Source organism: Crocuta crocuta, unplaced genomic scaffold (genome assembly GCF_008692635.1).
Source record: "Crocuta crocuta isolate KB4526 unplaced genomic scaffold, BGI_CrCroc_1.0 scaffold4, whole genome shotgun sequence".
Classification (NCBI taxonomy): Eukaryota; Metazoa; Chordata; class Mammalia; order Carnivora; family Hyaenidae; genus Crocuta; species Crocuta crocuta.
The window spans coordinates 4609251-4627509 of NW_027529996.1; the positions used below are offsets into that span (position 1 = coordinate 4609251).

Sequence of the window (18259 nt, forward strand, 5' to 3'; positions counted from 1 at the left end):
ACTGAGCTGCCTTTGAGAGTTAATGTAGGCACCACCTCGTTCAGAATGTCCATTTTAGGGGCACCTAGGTGGCTCAGTCAGTTAAGGTTCAGACTTCAGTTCAGGTCATGATCTCACAGTGAGTTTGAGCCCCACATTGGGCTCTCTGCTGAACAGCTCAGAGCCTGGAGCCTGCTTCAAATTCTGTGTCTCCCCCTCTCTCTGCCCTTCCCTCACTCGCATTCTGTCTCTCAAACATAAACATTAAAAAAACTTTTTTAAATAAGGTTAATTTTGATAACATTTGGACACCCCAAACCTTGCCTCCTTTGAGTTAGGTACTCTGCTTTGGATATGTTGGGTTCTCAATGATTGCTTTCAATGTTTTGTTGTTATATTTAAGAAATGCTACAAGATGATATTAATACTTCAGCTGGATTGCATTTCATGGCCTCTGTAAAAAAGAAACCTGTAGAATGTCAGGATGCAAGTACAAATACAGACCCAGGTAAAATGCTATTTTACTTTAATTTTTAAAATTCATATTTTTTTGTAATATTGAATATATCTAGATTTTTTTCTTCAAAACAATGTCTTAAAGTGAATTTTAAGTTATGTGATAGTAGTTAGTAATCCCAGGTTCTTGTCTTCAACCCTGGTATATACTTTAAAAGCTTAAACTTTATTTTTTGAAAACGATTTTAATGTTTATTCTTGAGACAGAGAGAGAGACAGCAAGCAGGCACGGGGCAGGGTGAAAGAGGGACACAGAATCTGAAGCAGGCTCCAGGCTCTGAGCTGTCAGCACAGAATCCATTGCGGGGCTCAACTCATGAATCATTAGATCATGACCTGAGCTGAAGTCAGACGCTTAAATGACTGAGCCACCGAGGTGCCCTGACAAATTTTAAACTTTAAATTTTCACTTGAATTTATGGTAACTCAGTTAAAACACAGTAGAGATTTTTGTTCAAAATTCCACAGACTGCACCCTAAATCAGTAAAAACAATTTTTGGATTTGAATTCTCTATGCTATTAATTGCCTTCCCTTGGATTTTGTGCCTAAGACTGAGAGGCCTGGGACTATGGCTGGTGAAGCTGAGTTAGGAAGAGGACTAGGTGGGAAATGCTGTGGGAAGGACATGTGTAATTGTGTCCAAGAACAGAGAAAAGAAAAGTTGAAGGATCTATTATTTGGAATTTTGCCTGACAAATCTCCTCATTAATGTAAGTTCTCTGATCTTTGTGCTGTAGCAGTTCTTTTCTACGATATTTAGGGAACAGTTGCTCTTAACTGTGTTCAGAACCTTGCAAGTGCTTTTTTAAACCTCTAATTTGTGTTATTATAAAATAGTATTAATTTATATGGTTTTAAAATAATATATGATCATTATAGAATATTTGTATAATGTAACAAGCTATGGAGAGGGTGAAATTAACTATAATCATGCCACTTAGAAGTAACATTTTGACGATTTTTCTTTCAGTAGTCTTTAGCACATTTTACATAGTTTGATACAGTATACAGTTCAGGTGTCATCCCTCTCTGAACTATCCTCTTCCAAATATTATTGCTATCTTCCCTGAGAATTTAACCCCTTGTGGGTCCCAGTGTTTGTTTTTTACCCAGCTACCTTTGGACACTCTCTACTTAGTCTCTTTAACATATTATTTCATTATTTATTTACACTATAGTTCAAACATATATAGTACACACACACACACACACACCCCTAGAGTGTATAAACTGTAGCATATACTTATGTTATAGTAGAGTATTTATTTGTATTATACTATATATTTACTTACATTTTAAGCATATAGTATATGTTTGCAATATTGCATCAGTATTCTATCCAGTATGGTCAATATTATTGCATATTGCACACAAATTGATGGATTAAATGAATGTTAGCTAAGAAGTGATGTTCAAAATGCTTTGTTTAGTAATCCTTGATGGATAGTTATTTAAATGTTTAAGAATTATTTAATAATGTTTGGCAGTATTGGATGCGCTGGGATACCTTTTTTCTCCCCCATTTAAAAAGTTTCCTGGTATCTGACTATGCAGCATATTTTTAAGAATGATTAGATTTGGGTAACAGAGGTTACCTATATTTTGGATCACTTTGATTTCTGCTTATGCTGAATATACGTGTCATCAAAAAGTACTTTGTAAGCATATTCTTTCTTCCTTCTGTGCCATAAAATATTTAACCAGTTCTTTAAATTTTTTTTTAATGTTTGTTTTTTTTGAAAGAGAGAGAGATTGTGAGGAGGGGAGGGGCAAGAGAGAGGGAGACACAGAATCTGAAGTAAGTTCCAGGCTCTGAGCTGTCTGCACACAGCCTTACATGGAGCTCATACTCATAGACTGAGAGATCATGACCTGAGCCAAAGTGGGATGCTTAACCAACTTAGCCACCCAGATGTCCTTAACTAGTTGTTTATTGTTGAATGCATTAGGTGGTTTCTGGTATTTTCTCCTATAAATAATGCCTCAATGAGTATCTGTTCACATATGGGCCCTTTTTTTTTTTCATAGTCACTTTGATTTAACTCTTTTATCTTTACTCATCTGCCAGGTCATAAAACTGCATCTCACTGTTTAGTTTTGCTTTCTATCTGAAATAAGATTGAGCATGTAGATATTTTTTTGATGCAAATTGTGAAGATGCATTTGAGAAACATTCTTAAGAGTTAAAGACTTTGCTATAGCCTTAGAGATACTTTGCTGCTAGGTAATCTTCTAAAGCTGGCAGCCTGTTAGCTAGAAGTCTCTTATCATTTAAGTATCAGGCCCACGGTGAATAATAACAAAATCTGAAATTATCATTAATTTTTAAAAACTAAATTACTTTTTTCCTTTTTTTCTTAAATAGTTTATTGTCAAGTTGGTTTCCATATAACACCCAGTGCTCATCCCAACAAGTGCTCTCCTCCATCATGCCCATCACCTCCCTTCCTCTCTCCCCCACCTCCATCAGCCCTCAGTTTGTTCTCAGCATTCAAGAGTCTCTCATGGTTTACCTCTCTCCCTCTCCCCAACTATTTTTCCCCTTCTTCTCCCCCATGGTCCTCCATTAAGTTCCTCCTAATCCACCTATACGTGCAAACATATGGTATCTGTCCTTCTCTGCCTGACTTATTTCCCTCAGTATAACACCCTCAAGTTCCATCCACGTTGCTACACACGGCCAGATTTCATTCTTTCTCATTGCCATGTAGTATTCCATGGTATAGATAAACTACGTCTTCTTGATCCATTCATCAGTTATGGACACTTAGGCTCTTCCCATGTTTTGGCTATTGTTGAGAGTGCTGCTGTGAACATTGGGGTACATGTGCCCTTATGCATCAGCACTCCTGTATCCCTTGGGTAAATCCTAGCATTGCTTCTGATGGATCATAGGGGAGTTCTGTTGTTAATTTTTTGAGGAACCTCCACACTGTTTTCCAGAGGGGCTGTACCAGTTTACATTTCCACCAACAGTGTAGGAGGGTGCCCGTTTCTCCACATCCTCGCCAGTATCTAGAGTCTCCTGATTTGTTCACTTTAGCCACTCTGGCTGGTATGAGGTGGTATCTCAGTGTGGTTTTGATTTGTATTTCCCTGATGAGGGATGCTGAGCATCATTTCATTGGTCTGTTGGCCATCTGGATGTCCTCTTTGGAGAAGTGTCTGTTCATGTCTTCTGCCCATTTCTTCACTGGATTGTTTTTTAGGTGTGGAGTTTGGTGAGTTCCTTATAGATTTTGGATAGTAGCCCTTTATCTGATATGTCATTTGCAACTATCTTTTCACATTCTGTCTTTTGCTTATTAGTTTTATGGATTGTTTTCTTTGCCATGCAGAAGCGTTTTATCTTGATGAGGTCCCAATAGTTCATTTTTGCGCTTGTTTCCCTTGCCTTTGTGGATGTGTCAAGTAAGAAATTGCTGTGGTTGAGGTCAAGGAGGTTGTTTCCTGCTTTCTCCTCTAGGGTTTTGATGGTTTCCTGGTTTCCTGTCTCACAGTCAGGTTCTTTATCCATTTTGAGTTTATTTTTGTGTATGGTGTGAGAAAATGATCTAGTTTCATTCTTCTGCATGTTGCCGTCCAGTACTCCTAGCACCATCTGTTAAAGAGGCTGTCTTTTTTCCATTGAATACTCTTTCCTGCTTTGTCAAAGATTAGTTGGCCATACATTTGTGGGTCTAACTCTGAGTTCTCTATTCCATCGGTCTATGTGTCTGTTTTTGTGCCAATACCATACTGTCTTGATGATGACAGCTTTGTAGTAGAGGCTAAAGTCTGGGATGGTGATGCCTCCCGTTTTGGTTTTCTTCTTCAATATTACTTTGGCTATTCGGGGTCTTTTGTGGTTCCATACAAATTTTAGGATAGTTTGTTCTAGTTTTGAGAAGGATGCTGGTGCAATTTTGATTGGGATTGCATTGAATGTGTAGATTGCTTTGGATAGTAATGACATTTTAACTATATTTATTCTTCCAATCCATGAGCATGGAATGTTTTTCCATTTCTTTGTGTCTTCAATTTCCTTCATAAGTTTTCTATAGTTTTCATCATACAGATCTCTTATATCTTTCATTGGGCTTATTCCTAGGTATTTTATAGTTTTTTGTGCAATTGTGAATGGGATCAGTTTCTTGATTTCTCTTTCTGTTGCTTCAATATTGGTGCATAAAAATGCAACTGATTTCTGTACATTGATTTTTGTACAGTAACTTGGCTGAATTCATGCATCAGTTCTAGTAGGCTTCTGGTGGAGTCTGTCGGGTTTTCTATCATGTCGTCTGCGAAAAGTGAAAGTTTGACTTCTTTGCCAATTCTGATGCCTTTTATTTCCTTTTGTCTGATTGCTGATGCTAGGACTTCCAGCACTAAGTTAAACAACAGTGGTGAGAGTGGACATCCCTGCCGTGTTCCTGATCTCAGGGGGAAAGCTCTCAGTTTTTCCCCATTGAGGATGATGTTTGCTGAGGGCTTCTCATAGGTGGCTTCTCATGATGTTTAAGTAAGTTCCTTCTATCCCGACTTTCTTGAGGGTCTTTATTAGGAAGGGATGCTGTATTTTGTCAAATGCTTTTTCTGCATCTATTGACAGGATCATATAGTTTTTATCTTTTCTTTTGTTAATGTGATGTATCACATTGATTGATTTGTGAATATTGAACCAACCCTGTAGCCCAGGAATGAATCCCACTTGATCATGGTGGATAATTCTTTTTATGTGCTGTTGAATTCGATTTGAAAGTATCTTGTTGAAGATTTTTGCGTCCGTATTCATCAAGGATATTGGCCTTTAGTTCTCTTTTTTTCCTGGGTCTCTGTCTGCCTGGGAATCAACGTGATGATGACTTCGTAGAATGAATCCAGAAGTTTTCCTTTGATTTCTGTTTTTCGGAATAGCTTGAGAAGAATGGGTATTAACTCTGTTTTAAGTGTCCAGTAGAATTCCCGAGGGAAGCCATCTGGCCCAGGGCTCTTATTTGTTGGGAGATTTTTGATAACTGATTCAAGTTTTTCACTAGTTATAGGTCTGTTCAGATTTTCTATCTCTTCCTGTGTGAATTTTGGTAGTGAGTGTGTGTTTAGGAATTTGTCCATTTCTTCTAGGTTGTCCAGNTTATTTCTGCCCTGATTTTTATTATTTCTCTTCTCCTACTGGGTTTAGGGTGCTCTTGTTGCTTTCCTTCTAGTTCCTTTAGGTACGCTGTTAGATTTTGTACTTGCCCTTTTTCTAATTTCTTGAAATAGGCCTGGAGTACAATGTACTTTCCTCTTAGGATGGCCTTTATCGCATCCTATAGAGTTTGAATTGTTGTATTTCCATTTTCATTTGTTTCCATATATTTTTCAATTTCTTCNAGGTGCTTCCATATTCAGTGCAGAGACATTTATAATTGTTAACTCTTCCTGATGGATAGACCCTGTAATTATTATATAATGCCCTTCTTCAGCTCTTGTTACTGCCTTTACTTTAAAGTCCAGTTTGTCTGATATAAGTATAGCTACTCCAGCTTTCTTTTGACTTCCAGTAGCATGATAGGTATTTCTTCATCCCATTACTTTCAATCTGAAGGTGTCCTCAGGTCTAAAATGGGTTTCTTGGAGACAGCAAATAGATGGATTTTGGTTTTTTTTAATCCATTCTGCTACCTTATGTCTTTTGATTGGAGCATTTACATTCAGTGTTATTATTGAAAGATATGGGTTTAGAGTCATTGTGTTCTTTGTAGGATCCATGCTTGCGGTCGTGTCTTGGTACCTTACATTCCTTGCAACATTTCTCTCATTGAGGCCCCCTCAGGATTTCTTGTAGGGCTGGCTTAGAGGTGTAAAAACTAAATTCTTAAGCAGCCTACTTTACTAACTTTAGTACATAATATCTAAAAATCTGTATCCATGTATTTATTTTTTTCTGTTTGTTAAATGTTTTTTTTTTCTTTTTACTTCAAATCTCCTGACTACAAGATAAAAAAGCTGCTTCTCAAGAAGTTGTTTCTGAATGTTGTAAAAGTCAACAGATCATTTCTTCCATATCAGGTGTGATTTCTTTTTTTCTGATAATAGCATTTAGAGATTATGCTAATTAGAGACTATGTTTTTGTGATGCCAAAACAAGAGTTACTACCATCCATGAAAAAACAGGAATAAAACCAATCAGTTGATTCCATAGAGGTAGAATGATAGTTTAAGTGTTCACTTTCCTCTTTTCTAGGTTTTTGGTTGTCATATGGTTTTAATTCAAGACTTGGTACCAAGTTTCCAGTATTCATTATAAAAATAAGTTATATTTTACATATGAAATTTGAAAGTAATATTCTATTAAAAATAAGATGCTAGGGGGCACCTGGGTGGCTAAATTGGTGGAGTGTCTGACTCTTGGTTTCAGCACATGTCATGATCTCACGATCCTGAGATCGAGCCCCAGGTTGGGTTCTGTGCTAGGTGTGGAGCCTGCTTAAGAGTCTCTCACTCCTTCTCCTTTTGCTTCTCCCCTGCTTGTGCTTTAGGGGCACTAGGAAGTAAAATGAGAGTCCTAGGACAGAAGGCACAGAATTACACCATTTGGTAATCGTTTGTGACAGCCTTCTTTATTGTACTTTTGAATAAGAAGCTAATGACTTTTGTAAATTTTCAATGTTAAACATTTTAAGTGGTAAAATTTAGCCAGTGTCTCTGTAAATATACTAGAAACTACTGAATTGAGTCCTTTTAAAGGATGTGAATTATATTTCAATAAAGTTGTTAAAAGAAGCAAACAAATAACAAGAAACAATGTTGAGAGTTAAAAAAAGAAATTAGTTATGAAATTAGTTAGGAAATTATAATTTCCTAAACTGATTTTCTTGAAATCTCCTAAACAAACATGACTTAATATATCTGAAATGGAAATAGAAAATTACAGCATTTTCTTGACATGACTTAGATACTTTATTATTCTTGTAATCAGTCATATGAAAAAAGCAATAATCAATCTGCATTCAATTATGAATTACTCCAGAGTAAATTGCCCTTAGAATAGAATAGAATTATACCCGTGAAACTTCTACTTGGATTTTTTCTTTAAAAGATTTTATTTGTAAGTAATCTCTACACCCAACCTGGGGCCCAAATTCACAACCCTGAGATCAAGATTCACACACTCCACTGACTGAGCCAGCAAGTTGCCCCCTACTTAGACACTTAACAAAAAAAATTTATGTTTTTTGTTGTTCACTTGTTACAATGCTAATGACTTGGAGCTATTTATGGATTTTTTAAATATTCTTGATGATTCTCTTCTTAATTTTCAGAACATGAGCCTTTGACTGTTTCTGAAATGTTGACGCCAGATGTATATTTAAATCTCAAACTTTCCACTGAAATATCAGAGAAACCTTTGTCACCTTCACCATCTGATCCGGTACTAAATTTGGTATTGTTTTTTATACAGAGGTTGTAATACCTTTGTGCTAAAATTTATTATGGTCATCTGCATTTTTCATTCGTATAGACAAAATGAGGCTAAAATCTCATCTGTGTACCTTTGTTGAAAAGATAGAAAAAAAATAAGATTTAGATATTAAGCCCCGAAGTATTGTAAGCTAAGACCATAACACATACTCCTGCAGCTTTCCCTAAGTTAAATTCATATTAGCTCTTCTTATTTAGAATTAAACGTTTTTTGTTTTTTTCTTTTTTACAAGGGAGGAGGGCTCAGAGTGGCTCTAAAGCGTAAAAAGAATGTAACCCTCTTTGATTTTATGTGTTTTGGTTCAGATTGGACACACTTACATAAATGTAATTGACATTAAAGCTGATGATCTACAGGAATTGCCTGTCAGAGAAGAGCCTTCAAATGATAATATTGTCAGACAGCAAAGTGACCATCTGGAAGTCCCCTCTTCTGCAGAGTTACATCATATGGCAGCTTCAGTTACAAATGCTGCCCCCCTGCACAGTTTTAAGAGTGCCGGTAATAATTTTTTCTTACTTTTTAAGTAGGTTAAAAACATTTTGAAAAATTCTTTAGCCTCATCCCCCTTCTCAAGTCTCTTAGCTCTCCTCCTGCAAACCCACTATACTTCTGGATGTTTATATTTATATCTAGAAATGTTCTACTCATCTTTTAAATACCTTGCTTAGAAGATTAGAATCAGTCTTTGTATGCTTTTCATATTCTTGATAGAGTCTGCCACTTGCACCATGGATTTATTTTTTAAACCTGCAAAAGTGTCTCCATCCTCTCTGGATGGAAGAAGCTGGAAAGCAGGCATTACAGAAGAGAAGGAGCCTACTGTCACCCCTCCTGTAGCTTCAGAGACACAGCAGGACACAGGTGAATGCTCTAGCTGTGGGACACGATTCTGCCCCTTCTCTAAATTACCGTTGTATAGAAGTAAGCTCTACAACTTGGTAACTGCAGAAAGAAACCAGGAAAGGGCTTTTCCCTTGCTAAGGAGAGTAGGGGCAGATAGGTAAATGAGGTAGAGTCGTGGTTCCAAGGCTCTGGGACTCATGGATGTTTTGCAAGGAGACTACAGCTCTGTGCATATGTCTTTTCTTAATCAAGGAGGCTAAAAATAAATGTCCTATGGGATGTCATGTGTGCTTTGGTGTTAAAAAGGAATTCTCATGTTTAAAAAGGTAGGAGAGGCGGTTCAGTCTGTTAAGCCTCTGACTCTTGATTTTGGCTCAAGTCGTGATCTCACGGTTCTTGAGACTAAGCCCCAAATTGGCCTCCATGCTGACAGTACAAAGAGTGCTTGGGATTCTCTCTCTTTCCTCCCCCCATCTCTCTACCCGTCCCCTGCACACGTGCACATGCTTTTCTTTCTCTCTTTCCATCAAAAATAAACTTCAAAAGGTGAGAGATTCTAGAATAGCACATAGAAAATACACAGGTATGTAGCCAACTATAAAATATTACTAATAAAATACTCAGCTTTATAGTTATAAATCAGGTTGCATTATTGCTAAATATTTGCAAGATTTAGACGAATATTTCTCCAAAACCTAAAGTTATTATATCCAGCAGATGATTAGATTAACCTTAATATTCAGTCAGGCTTCCTGCAACAGAAACTCAGTCTTTCTTCTGGGTTCCACAGCTGTTAGGAGACGTGGCCCCAGCCTTGTGGTGGTCAGATGCTTGGGGGCAGAGTCCAGCCCTGCCTGCTAATTGCATATCAACAGTGCATACACAGGAGGAGTCAGGAAGGGATGGGTGGCAGGGAAACCTCACCTTAGGATGTGTGGGAGCATGTGTGTTACAGCTGTGTATACCAGTAAGTGCTAGAATTTCAGATTTTGAAGGCTTTGCCCTTTCTCCTGACTTGGAGCTGTTTGGTTCATGGGTACTGGAGGGTGAATGTATGAAGCTAACCATCTTTCAGGCTGGAGAAGTGAAAAGAGCTTGACTTTTATTTTTTTAATTAAAAAAGTTTATTTTTGAGAGAGAGAGCGAGCACGCGCATGTGCACACATGCGCATGGGAGCGCACAGAAGGGAGAGGGACAGAGAGAGAGGGAAACAGAATCTGAAATAGGCTCCAGGCTCTGAGCTGTTAGCACAGAGCCTGATGAGGGGCTCAAACCCATGAAGTGTAACATCATGACCTGAGCTGAAGTGGGACACTTAACCGACTGAGCCACGCAGTGGCCCCAGAGGTTAACTTTTAAATTTTTTTTTTTTTTTTAAATGTTTTATTTTTTTCTGAGAGAGAGAGAGAGACAGCGTGAGCAGGGGAGGGTCAGAGAGAGAGGGAGTCACAGACTGAAACAGGCTCCAGGCTCTGAGCTGGCAGTCAGCACAGAGCCCGACGCGGGGCTCGAACCCACGAACCGCGAGATCATGACCTAAGCGAAAGTCGGACGCTTAACCGACTAAGCCACCCAGGCGCCCCCAGAGGTTAACTTTTAGATTCAAGTAGAACACACCTGGTTTTTAGTCCCAGCTCTGTCACTTCATAGTTTGGGTACTTTTTGCAAGTAAATTAACTTTATCTGATTCTTACTTGTATCTCTGTGGGATGCAACCTCAGGGTCATCATGTGGGTTGCATATAGCCAAATGCAACTTAGTTAATGTCCCTTCATTTTCACACCTGTCAACTTTTGAAAGTCTGACCAACTGGAACCAGATACACCTCCCTGTGACCCCAGAATGTGCTAAGCCAGGATTTCAAATGACTACAAGCTACAGGTTAATTTCCTTCATCAGTGAGATCAAGTCTATTCTACCTTTTGGAAGATCCTTCTCTGGATCTGGTTATAAAACTATGTCAGCGGACCCTTCTACTCTTATTAAAGCAAACAACTTTAAAATGCCAATGAAAAGGAAGAGTTTTATATTTTGAAAATAAATTCCATGATGGTATTTATATAATATACCTTAAAGATTCAGAATATAGTTACACAATAGAGTTGAGTGGGATTTATGTTATAGGAAAAGGCAGGCAGAAAGAGGGATGGGGCCCTAGGTATTTAAAACAAAAGCAAAACAAATAATAATTCCTGCTTTCAGTGATACTTGCTCACCATTTCAAATGACAGTAGCTTCCTATTTTAGAAACCATCTCCAAAAAGAATGCTTTCAGCTATCAATAGCAAACAGAGCTTTGCTGGACAGAGGGAGAACATTTCAGCATCAATGGAACTCAGTATTTAGCCCTCCTAGAAGAGTTTTTTTCTGTTAGTCAGTGGGAGTGGATCAGATTCTCCAGAGAAAGGGAACCTATGTTTCATTATGTATGTAGGTCATTCTGGACTTTGAACATGTCTGGTTCTTTTGCTATATTTTCTACATAAAGCTTGTATATGAAATTCTTTCCTGAGAGTGACTAAGGGAGACACTTCAGGCTGCTGAGAAATAGGAAGGATGGATGGTAAAGTACTGTGAGAGTCAAGCTAAAAATGGTAAGGCCAGGGGTGCGTGACTGGGTCAGTCAGAAGAGTGTGCAACTCTTAATCTCAGGTTCATGAGTTCAAGCCTCATGTGAGGTGTAGAGAATCCTTATTTAAAAAAAAAAAAAAAGTAAGGCCAAACTAGGTAGGGGAGAATAATACAACCACCATTGCCAGCGTTGGAATTTACCATTGTCTTCTCATGGGAAGCTTCACACTAGACTGGGGCTGGGGCTGGGAAGATAATAAGCACTACTTACATACATTTAGTGATTCACATTTTTCAGTGTTTTGTTGCAGAATTCAGTCCTCACAGACCTCTTTGAGTTAGGTAGGACAGACATCATAATCCTCATTTGAGTGGCTATTCAATAAACACTAAGACAGGGGCCAGGTATCAGGGCTGAAGAAGGGAGTAATATCAGGCTCTCCACCTGTGGGCTCACCTATAGGAAGAAAGGAAGGCAGAGAAGGAGATGGTTATGACACAGCATGGTAAGTGCTGTCAAGGTGTATGGGTGAGATTCTTGGGGAATACAGCATCTAATCCATCTCCAGGGAGGACTGGGACTATTGAGAGGAGAGATGCCTAAATGGAATCTTAAAGGAAAATAGGACTTAGTGAGACAAAGGCCATACAGACTGAGAGAATAGATTGTGCAATGACTTGAAGGTTTGATAGAGCCTGCAGAGGTTAAGAAACTTGAATTTCATTTTGTTTAGGGGCAGTGGAATGGTTGTGTTTGTTTGTTTAAGAAACAACAAGAAATGAGGTAGAAAAGGAGGCAGAGGAAAGACTGAATGGCATTGTCCTCACACTAAGGCATTTGGACTTTTAAGATGAGGGTATTAGAGAAACGCTGAAGACTTTGAGGTGGGAAAGGAATAATATCAGATTTGTGTTTTAAAAGATCTGTGTGTGGGGCACCTGGGTGGCTCAGTCATTTGAGCATTTGACTCCTGATCTTGGCTTAGGTCATAATCTCACAGTTTGTGAGATCGAGCCCCGGGTCAGATTCTGCTCTGACAGAGTGGATCCTGCTTAGGATTCTCTCTCTCTCTCCCTCTCTCTCCCTCTCTCTCTCTCTTCCTCTCCCTTCCTCTCTCTCCCTCTCCCTCTCTCTCCCTCCCTCTCTCTCCTCTCTGTCTCCCTCCCTCTCTCTCCTCTCTCTCTCCCTTTCTCTCTCCCTCTCTCTCTCCCTCTCCCTCTCTCTCCCTCTCCCTCTCTCTCCCTTTCTCTCTCCCTCTCTCTCTCCCTCTCTCTCTCTCTGCCTTCCCTGCTTGCACACACATCGTGCTCTCTCTTTACTCTCAAAATGAATAAATAAACTTAACAGAAAAAGATTTTCTTTCTCTCTTTCCCCCTGCCCGTCTCCCTCACGTGTGCTTTCTCTTGCCCTTTCTCTCTCTCAAATAAAAAAATTTTTTAAAAATCTGTGTGGAAGATAGGGGCAAAATAGAGATAGAGATGCTAATTGGGGTCTGTCTATTGTGAAAGCTTCACCTTAGCAGTGGTGATAGGAATGGAGATTTTTTTGGTAATCATCAATATTTAGTGTTACTTTGGATCTGAAGGAAAGAGAAAAACCTTGAATGACTCTCAGACCTCTGGCTTAGGAACCTGGATGAGTGGTAGTGCTATTCACCAACCTGGGGGATCAGGAAGAGGGAACAGGTTGGAGGGGCAGAGTTTCGGTTGCTATTGCTTTTGGGACAACCTAAATGAGATATCCAGGACACATGATTTAAGGCCTGGAGCTCACAAAGGTGCCATGTGAATTTGAGAGTCACCTATGTATCAGTGACATCACCCAGGGAGGAGAGTGAGCAGAGTGAGAAGAAAAGTGAGCAGAGGCTGGCACCCTGGAAATACTGATGGGTCAGAGGGGCAGGTGTAGAGGAGAAGAACAAGAAGACCACTAAGAGGGAAGACCAGTAGGGGAAGGAAGAGACCCAGAAGCCAGAAAAAGGATGCATTTAAAAAAGAAGTGTTTCAAATTTGGGACAAGAATCATTTGAGCTTAAGAGTAAGGTAGAGTCATTGGCTTTGATATTGGTCTTGGGAGGTTAGATGTTAGCCCAAGATCCCATGTAGAGTTGGTAATGGCCCACAGAAGGCCTGGCTTTTACTGTGGGACGTTGCTGCTTTTCAAGTAGAGTTTTAAAAAGTCAAGAATATTACATAAAGTTGCTTTTGATGAAGCAGAGGGTAAAAGTAACATTCAAACTGCCTTATATATGGAGTCCTATGGTAATATTAATACTGTTATATATTCTTATTTCACAACAGACAACACTCAGAAGAAGCTGAAGTGTTATATTTCTGAAGGAATGTTACGTTGACTTAAAATGAGATCTTCAGAAAATTAGATCATCAGCATCTACTTCTCCCTTAATTGTAATCAATTCTGATATTACCTTTATTAATATTTAGATATGCTGAAGCCGGACTATCAATTCAAAGAGCAGAGCTCCAAGTTAACTGCTGCAGAAGAGTATTTGCTGTGGGAGCTACTGCGGGATATCTCTGCGGCTCGCCCCACGCAGAGCTCTGCAGCTCGCCGGCTAGAGCATCTCACCTCTAAGCTTCAGAAAATTGATGAACAACTGTTAGCAATAGAGAACATTGCTGAAAACATAGAACAGGATTGTCCCAGACAAAAAATGCTAGATCGACACTGTGATAAGGTAGGCCGTCTTTTATTTTAGCTATTTGTTTGGTACTGAGTTATTAGAGTTTGGTGTGATGTAATTTTAGACACTTGATTTTTCAAAATAATGGGAAATTTGCTTTTGGGTTTTTTTTTGTTTTTTGTGTTTTGTGTTTTGTGTTTTTTTGAGCTAGGGTTGCTCAACCTCAGCATTACTGATATTTGGGCCAGATAACTCTTTGTTGTGGGAAGCTGTCCTGTGCATTTTAAGATATTTAGTAGCATAATATTAATAAAAAAAAGTCTTCAGATGTTCCCAAATGTTCTTTGGGAGGCAAAATGACCCCCAGTTGAGAACCAGTGCCTTAAATTTGTAAGAAGTGAACCAGTGCTTTCTACCAGGAAAATAAATAGTTGAATTAAAAAACAAGAATGTGGTTTTAAATGAACCCTGCTCTTAATTATTGTTTTCTTCAGCAAGATTTATTTAACTTTACAAATATTATTTCTTTATATTTGGAATTCTCAGTTTCTTTGAAGTATTTTATACAATGGGAATAGTAGTTCTTAGACATTTTCTGTATCTTTAAAAAATACTTATAAGAGATTATTTATGTGTGTTATCATGGTAGTTAGACAAATAGTCTCAAACATGAATTATTTTGCACAACCTGTTTTTTTAGGAAGTAAAATTTATATAAAATAAAGATTAAGGCACTAATAGTAAAAATATTTTGAGTGTGTTAAAAGCCTTGTATTGGGAAATGCAAATTCGTCTGCAAGATAAGAATTCCATCGTTGACTTACTTGACAAATATTCCAGGTTGCTAGCAGGTTGAGATTTTAAAAGATGTATTAGGTTTATAATATTTCTTTAATTCAAACCTTTAACACATATTAAAAAGTTAAGATTAAACATATGTAAAATTACACTGAAAAAATATGAAGTAGGACTACTATTATGTAACGTTATTATGATGTTTATTTGGTGTTTTCCTTTTTGGTTTTTTTTTTAACCCAGACTTAGATCTATCACTTCAGAATGAGTGTTAAGTTTCAGAGTCATCTTTGGAACTCCTTATTCCAAGGAATCACTTTCAAAGTTGCCTTATGTTCTAGTATATTAAGCATATCTAGAGCCAAATACGTTACTTACCCTTGAATTGAGTCTTGATCCTCCCTTGCTCCAGAGTCCAAGAGTTTGTTCCTTCAACAAACATTGAGCTTCTTCTATATGCTGGGCCATGTGCTAAGTTGTGCGAATGGAAAGATAAGTAAGGCATTCAAACTCACTAACCTCAAGCAATTTAGACTCTAACAAAGGAAGATAGGTGTATACTCCAGTATATACATATGAACAGAGTGCAGTGAGAACACTGCAGGACACAGGACCTGTTGTGACTGGACGAGTGAGTGAGTGAAGCTGTGGCATCAGAGAAGGCTCTGTAGAGCTTACTCTTGACCTGGTAATGAATTGATACTCACCAGTTAGATAAGGAAAGGCTGATGGAACATTGTGAGGTAGAGGTTGATGGTACTGCGCTTTAAGACATCTGGCAGTAGAGGTAGGTAGGGGCAGCTAAGGAATGATGGGAAGTATTGTTTGCCATGTCAAGTGATTAGGATTTTATCCCATAAATAGGCAAGTAGGAACCATTGAAGAATTGTAAACAGTGAAATGATACGATTAGACACTGGCAGCAGCAGTGTGGAGGGTGGATGGGAGAGGAGAAGACTGAGAACAGGGAGATCAGTTGGGTCATAGTGGTTTGAAACTGGCTGCTCCTTAGAGTCATCTTGGGAACTGCAGATGTTAGAATTGCAGACTTATGGACCCAGACCCCTCAGATTCTGACTTTAAGTAATCCTACGGTGGGACCCAGGAATTTGTTATTAGTAAGCTTCATGAATGATTCTTATGTAGCTAGCTCTATACTGGATTTACTGATTGCTGATCCACTGAATACCAAGCCAAGAAGTAATAATGTTAGCATTGAGAATGGAGGGAAGGATGTCACAGGACTCAGAGGGTGATCAGCTATGGGAAGGTGAAGAAGAATAGAGAGATCACAGTGGCGTCCACATTTTGAGCCTGGAGTCATTTTCCAAACTAGGGAAGAAGTAGTATGTGTGTTTTGGGAGGAGAGAGGCACAGTGATTTCAGTCAGAAACATGTTAAATTTGAGATGTTGTGAGAATAGTGGGCAGTTGGATATATGCTTCTGGAGCTTAGGAGCTGGGTTTGGGTTGATGGTACAGATTTTAGAGTCCTTAGGAGGAAATCCAAATCATAATAGAGCACTCACCCAGAGAGAGTACACCGAATGAGGAGTTAAAGCGGATAAAGGAAGGAATTTTGTGGATGCACAAACTGTTAAAGATGAAGATTCAACCAAAAAGCTTGAGAAGGAGCATTCTGAGGTAGTAGGTGAAAGCAGCTAAAGGAAGAGTTTCAAGAAGGAATTTCCACACATCTGGATCCATTACATAAAAGGACAGATGTGTAAGTCATGATCTTTTTCAAAATATACATGGCAGGCCTACTGAGTCTAGGGTAGTAGGATGTAGACAGAGGAAGGGGTAGTGGCTTGGCAAGGGGAAGGGTGTAGATCACACATCTGTATTTTGAAAAAGTTCCTAAAAATTCTGTTACTGCTCCCCTCTCGGCCCAAGCCTTTTTTAATATTGGAGGATAGGGTTTGTGTCTCTTGCTTGGTACATGGCAGCCATTTGATGAATGTTTATATAATGGCTATCTTTGCTCTCTCAGTTTCAGATTCTGATAGTAATAAAATCACATTTATATAATAAAGACTTATCACCAGAACAGTTGTTAATAATTGTAGCAAAAGCTTGGGAGACCACTTTATTTTTTTATTTTTTTTTATTATTATTATTTTTTACAAATAGTTTATTGTCAAATTAGTTTCCACATAACCCCCAGTGCTCATCCCCACAAGTGCCCTCCTCCATGCCCATCCCCCCTCCCCCCCACATCCTTCAGCCCTCAGTTTTTGTCAACATTCAAGAGTCTCTCATGGTTTGCCTCTCTCCCTTCCCCCCACCATTTCCCCCATTGGGAGACCATTTTAAAGGAAGAGTTCAAAGGAAGGTTGCTCCAACTCCAGAAGTATTTAGTCTGCTAAGATGACTACTCTGAAGGAACTAGCACTAATTTAAATGAAACGTGAGGCATATTGTTTCAAAATGTTCTCATCCTATTATAATGTACACATAAATACAAAGGTTTTGACTTGTTTAATTAAGAGAACAGACTGTAAGCCTGGAAGAGGCAGAGGGAAACTTGTGCACAAGTGCTGACTAGGGGCTTTGAAGACCTCGGTTCAGATCCATGTTCTGCCACTAAGAGAGTCACTCAGTTTCTCTGGGCCTCTTCTCTCTTCTGTAAAGTGAAAGGTTTTGTCCAAGTAGGAGTTAATATTCCTCCCCAGTCTAAATTGTGTGATCTGTTTTCCTTAGGAAAGGGTAGATCATTTAGACTACAAATAGATAAAAATTTCCTTCTCTTTGTCTATCCCTACCATTTAGCTCTTATTGGATGTAATCCCATTTCATTCTCTTGTTACCTTAATATTTAAAATGTACATTAAATTACTTAACAGTATTATGAAATTCTCAAACTAAAATTTTCAAGTTATTTTGTTGTATGTGTTTTTCTATAGGGTGAATCCCTAGACCATATTGAAGTGTCCTCTGGTCTTGAATCTGAAAAAACATTGGCTTCAAAAATCACTGGTATTTCAGAAGGTTTGTATGTGTGGTGGGGTTAGCGGGGAGTGGGTGGGCCTGGAGCCTTGCTCTCAAAAAGGAAGCATTTGCCCCTGGGAGTGCCAGAACTGGAAACAGTTTTCATTTGTGACCTGAAGCCATCAGTCCCCTAATTGTTAGATTAGGATTATTTTGGGGCACCTGGGTGGCTCAGTCGGTTGAGTGCCCAACTTTGGCTCAGGTCATGATCTCACAGTTCATGGGTTCGAGCCCCACATTAGGCTCTGTGCTGACAGCCAGCTCAGAGCCTGGAGCCTGCTTCAGATTCTGTGTCTCCCTCTCTCTCTGACCCACCCCTGCTCACACTGTCTTCTCTCTCTCAGAAATAAATAAAAACATTTAAAAAAAAAAAGGGGGGGGGTTATTTTTGTGACCATTGGATTGGCTCCCACCCATGCCATTTGTTCCTGAGCAGCCAGTGCTGTAACCTCCTAGAGTAGGCACCG

The 18259-nt window shown here is 38.9% G+C and overlaps 1 protein-coding gene across 1 annotated transcript in view; it reads left to right on the forward strand.

Moving 5' to 3' along the window:
• CPLANE1 (ciliogenesis and planar polarity effector complex subunit 1) overlaps nucleotides 1-18259 on the forward strand; it is a 130488-nt gene that overhangs the window by 80327 nt on the left and 31902 nt on the right. The window contains exons 38-43 of the mRNA XM_077763477.1: nucleotides 383-487; nucleotides 7784-7905; nucleotides 8250-8445; nucleotides 8704-8808; nucleotides 13808-14068; nucleotides 17715-17792. Coding sequence (XP_077619603.1) covers nucleotides 383-487; nucleotides 7784-7905; nucleotides 8250-8445; nucleotides 8704-8808; nucleotides 13808-14068; nucleotides 17715-17792 — 867 coding nt within the window. The remainder of the gene's footprint in view (nucleotides 1-382; nucleotides 488-7783; nucleotides 7906-8249; nucleotides 8446-8703; nucleotides 8809-13807; nucleotides 14069-17714; nucleotides 17793-18259) is intronic.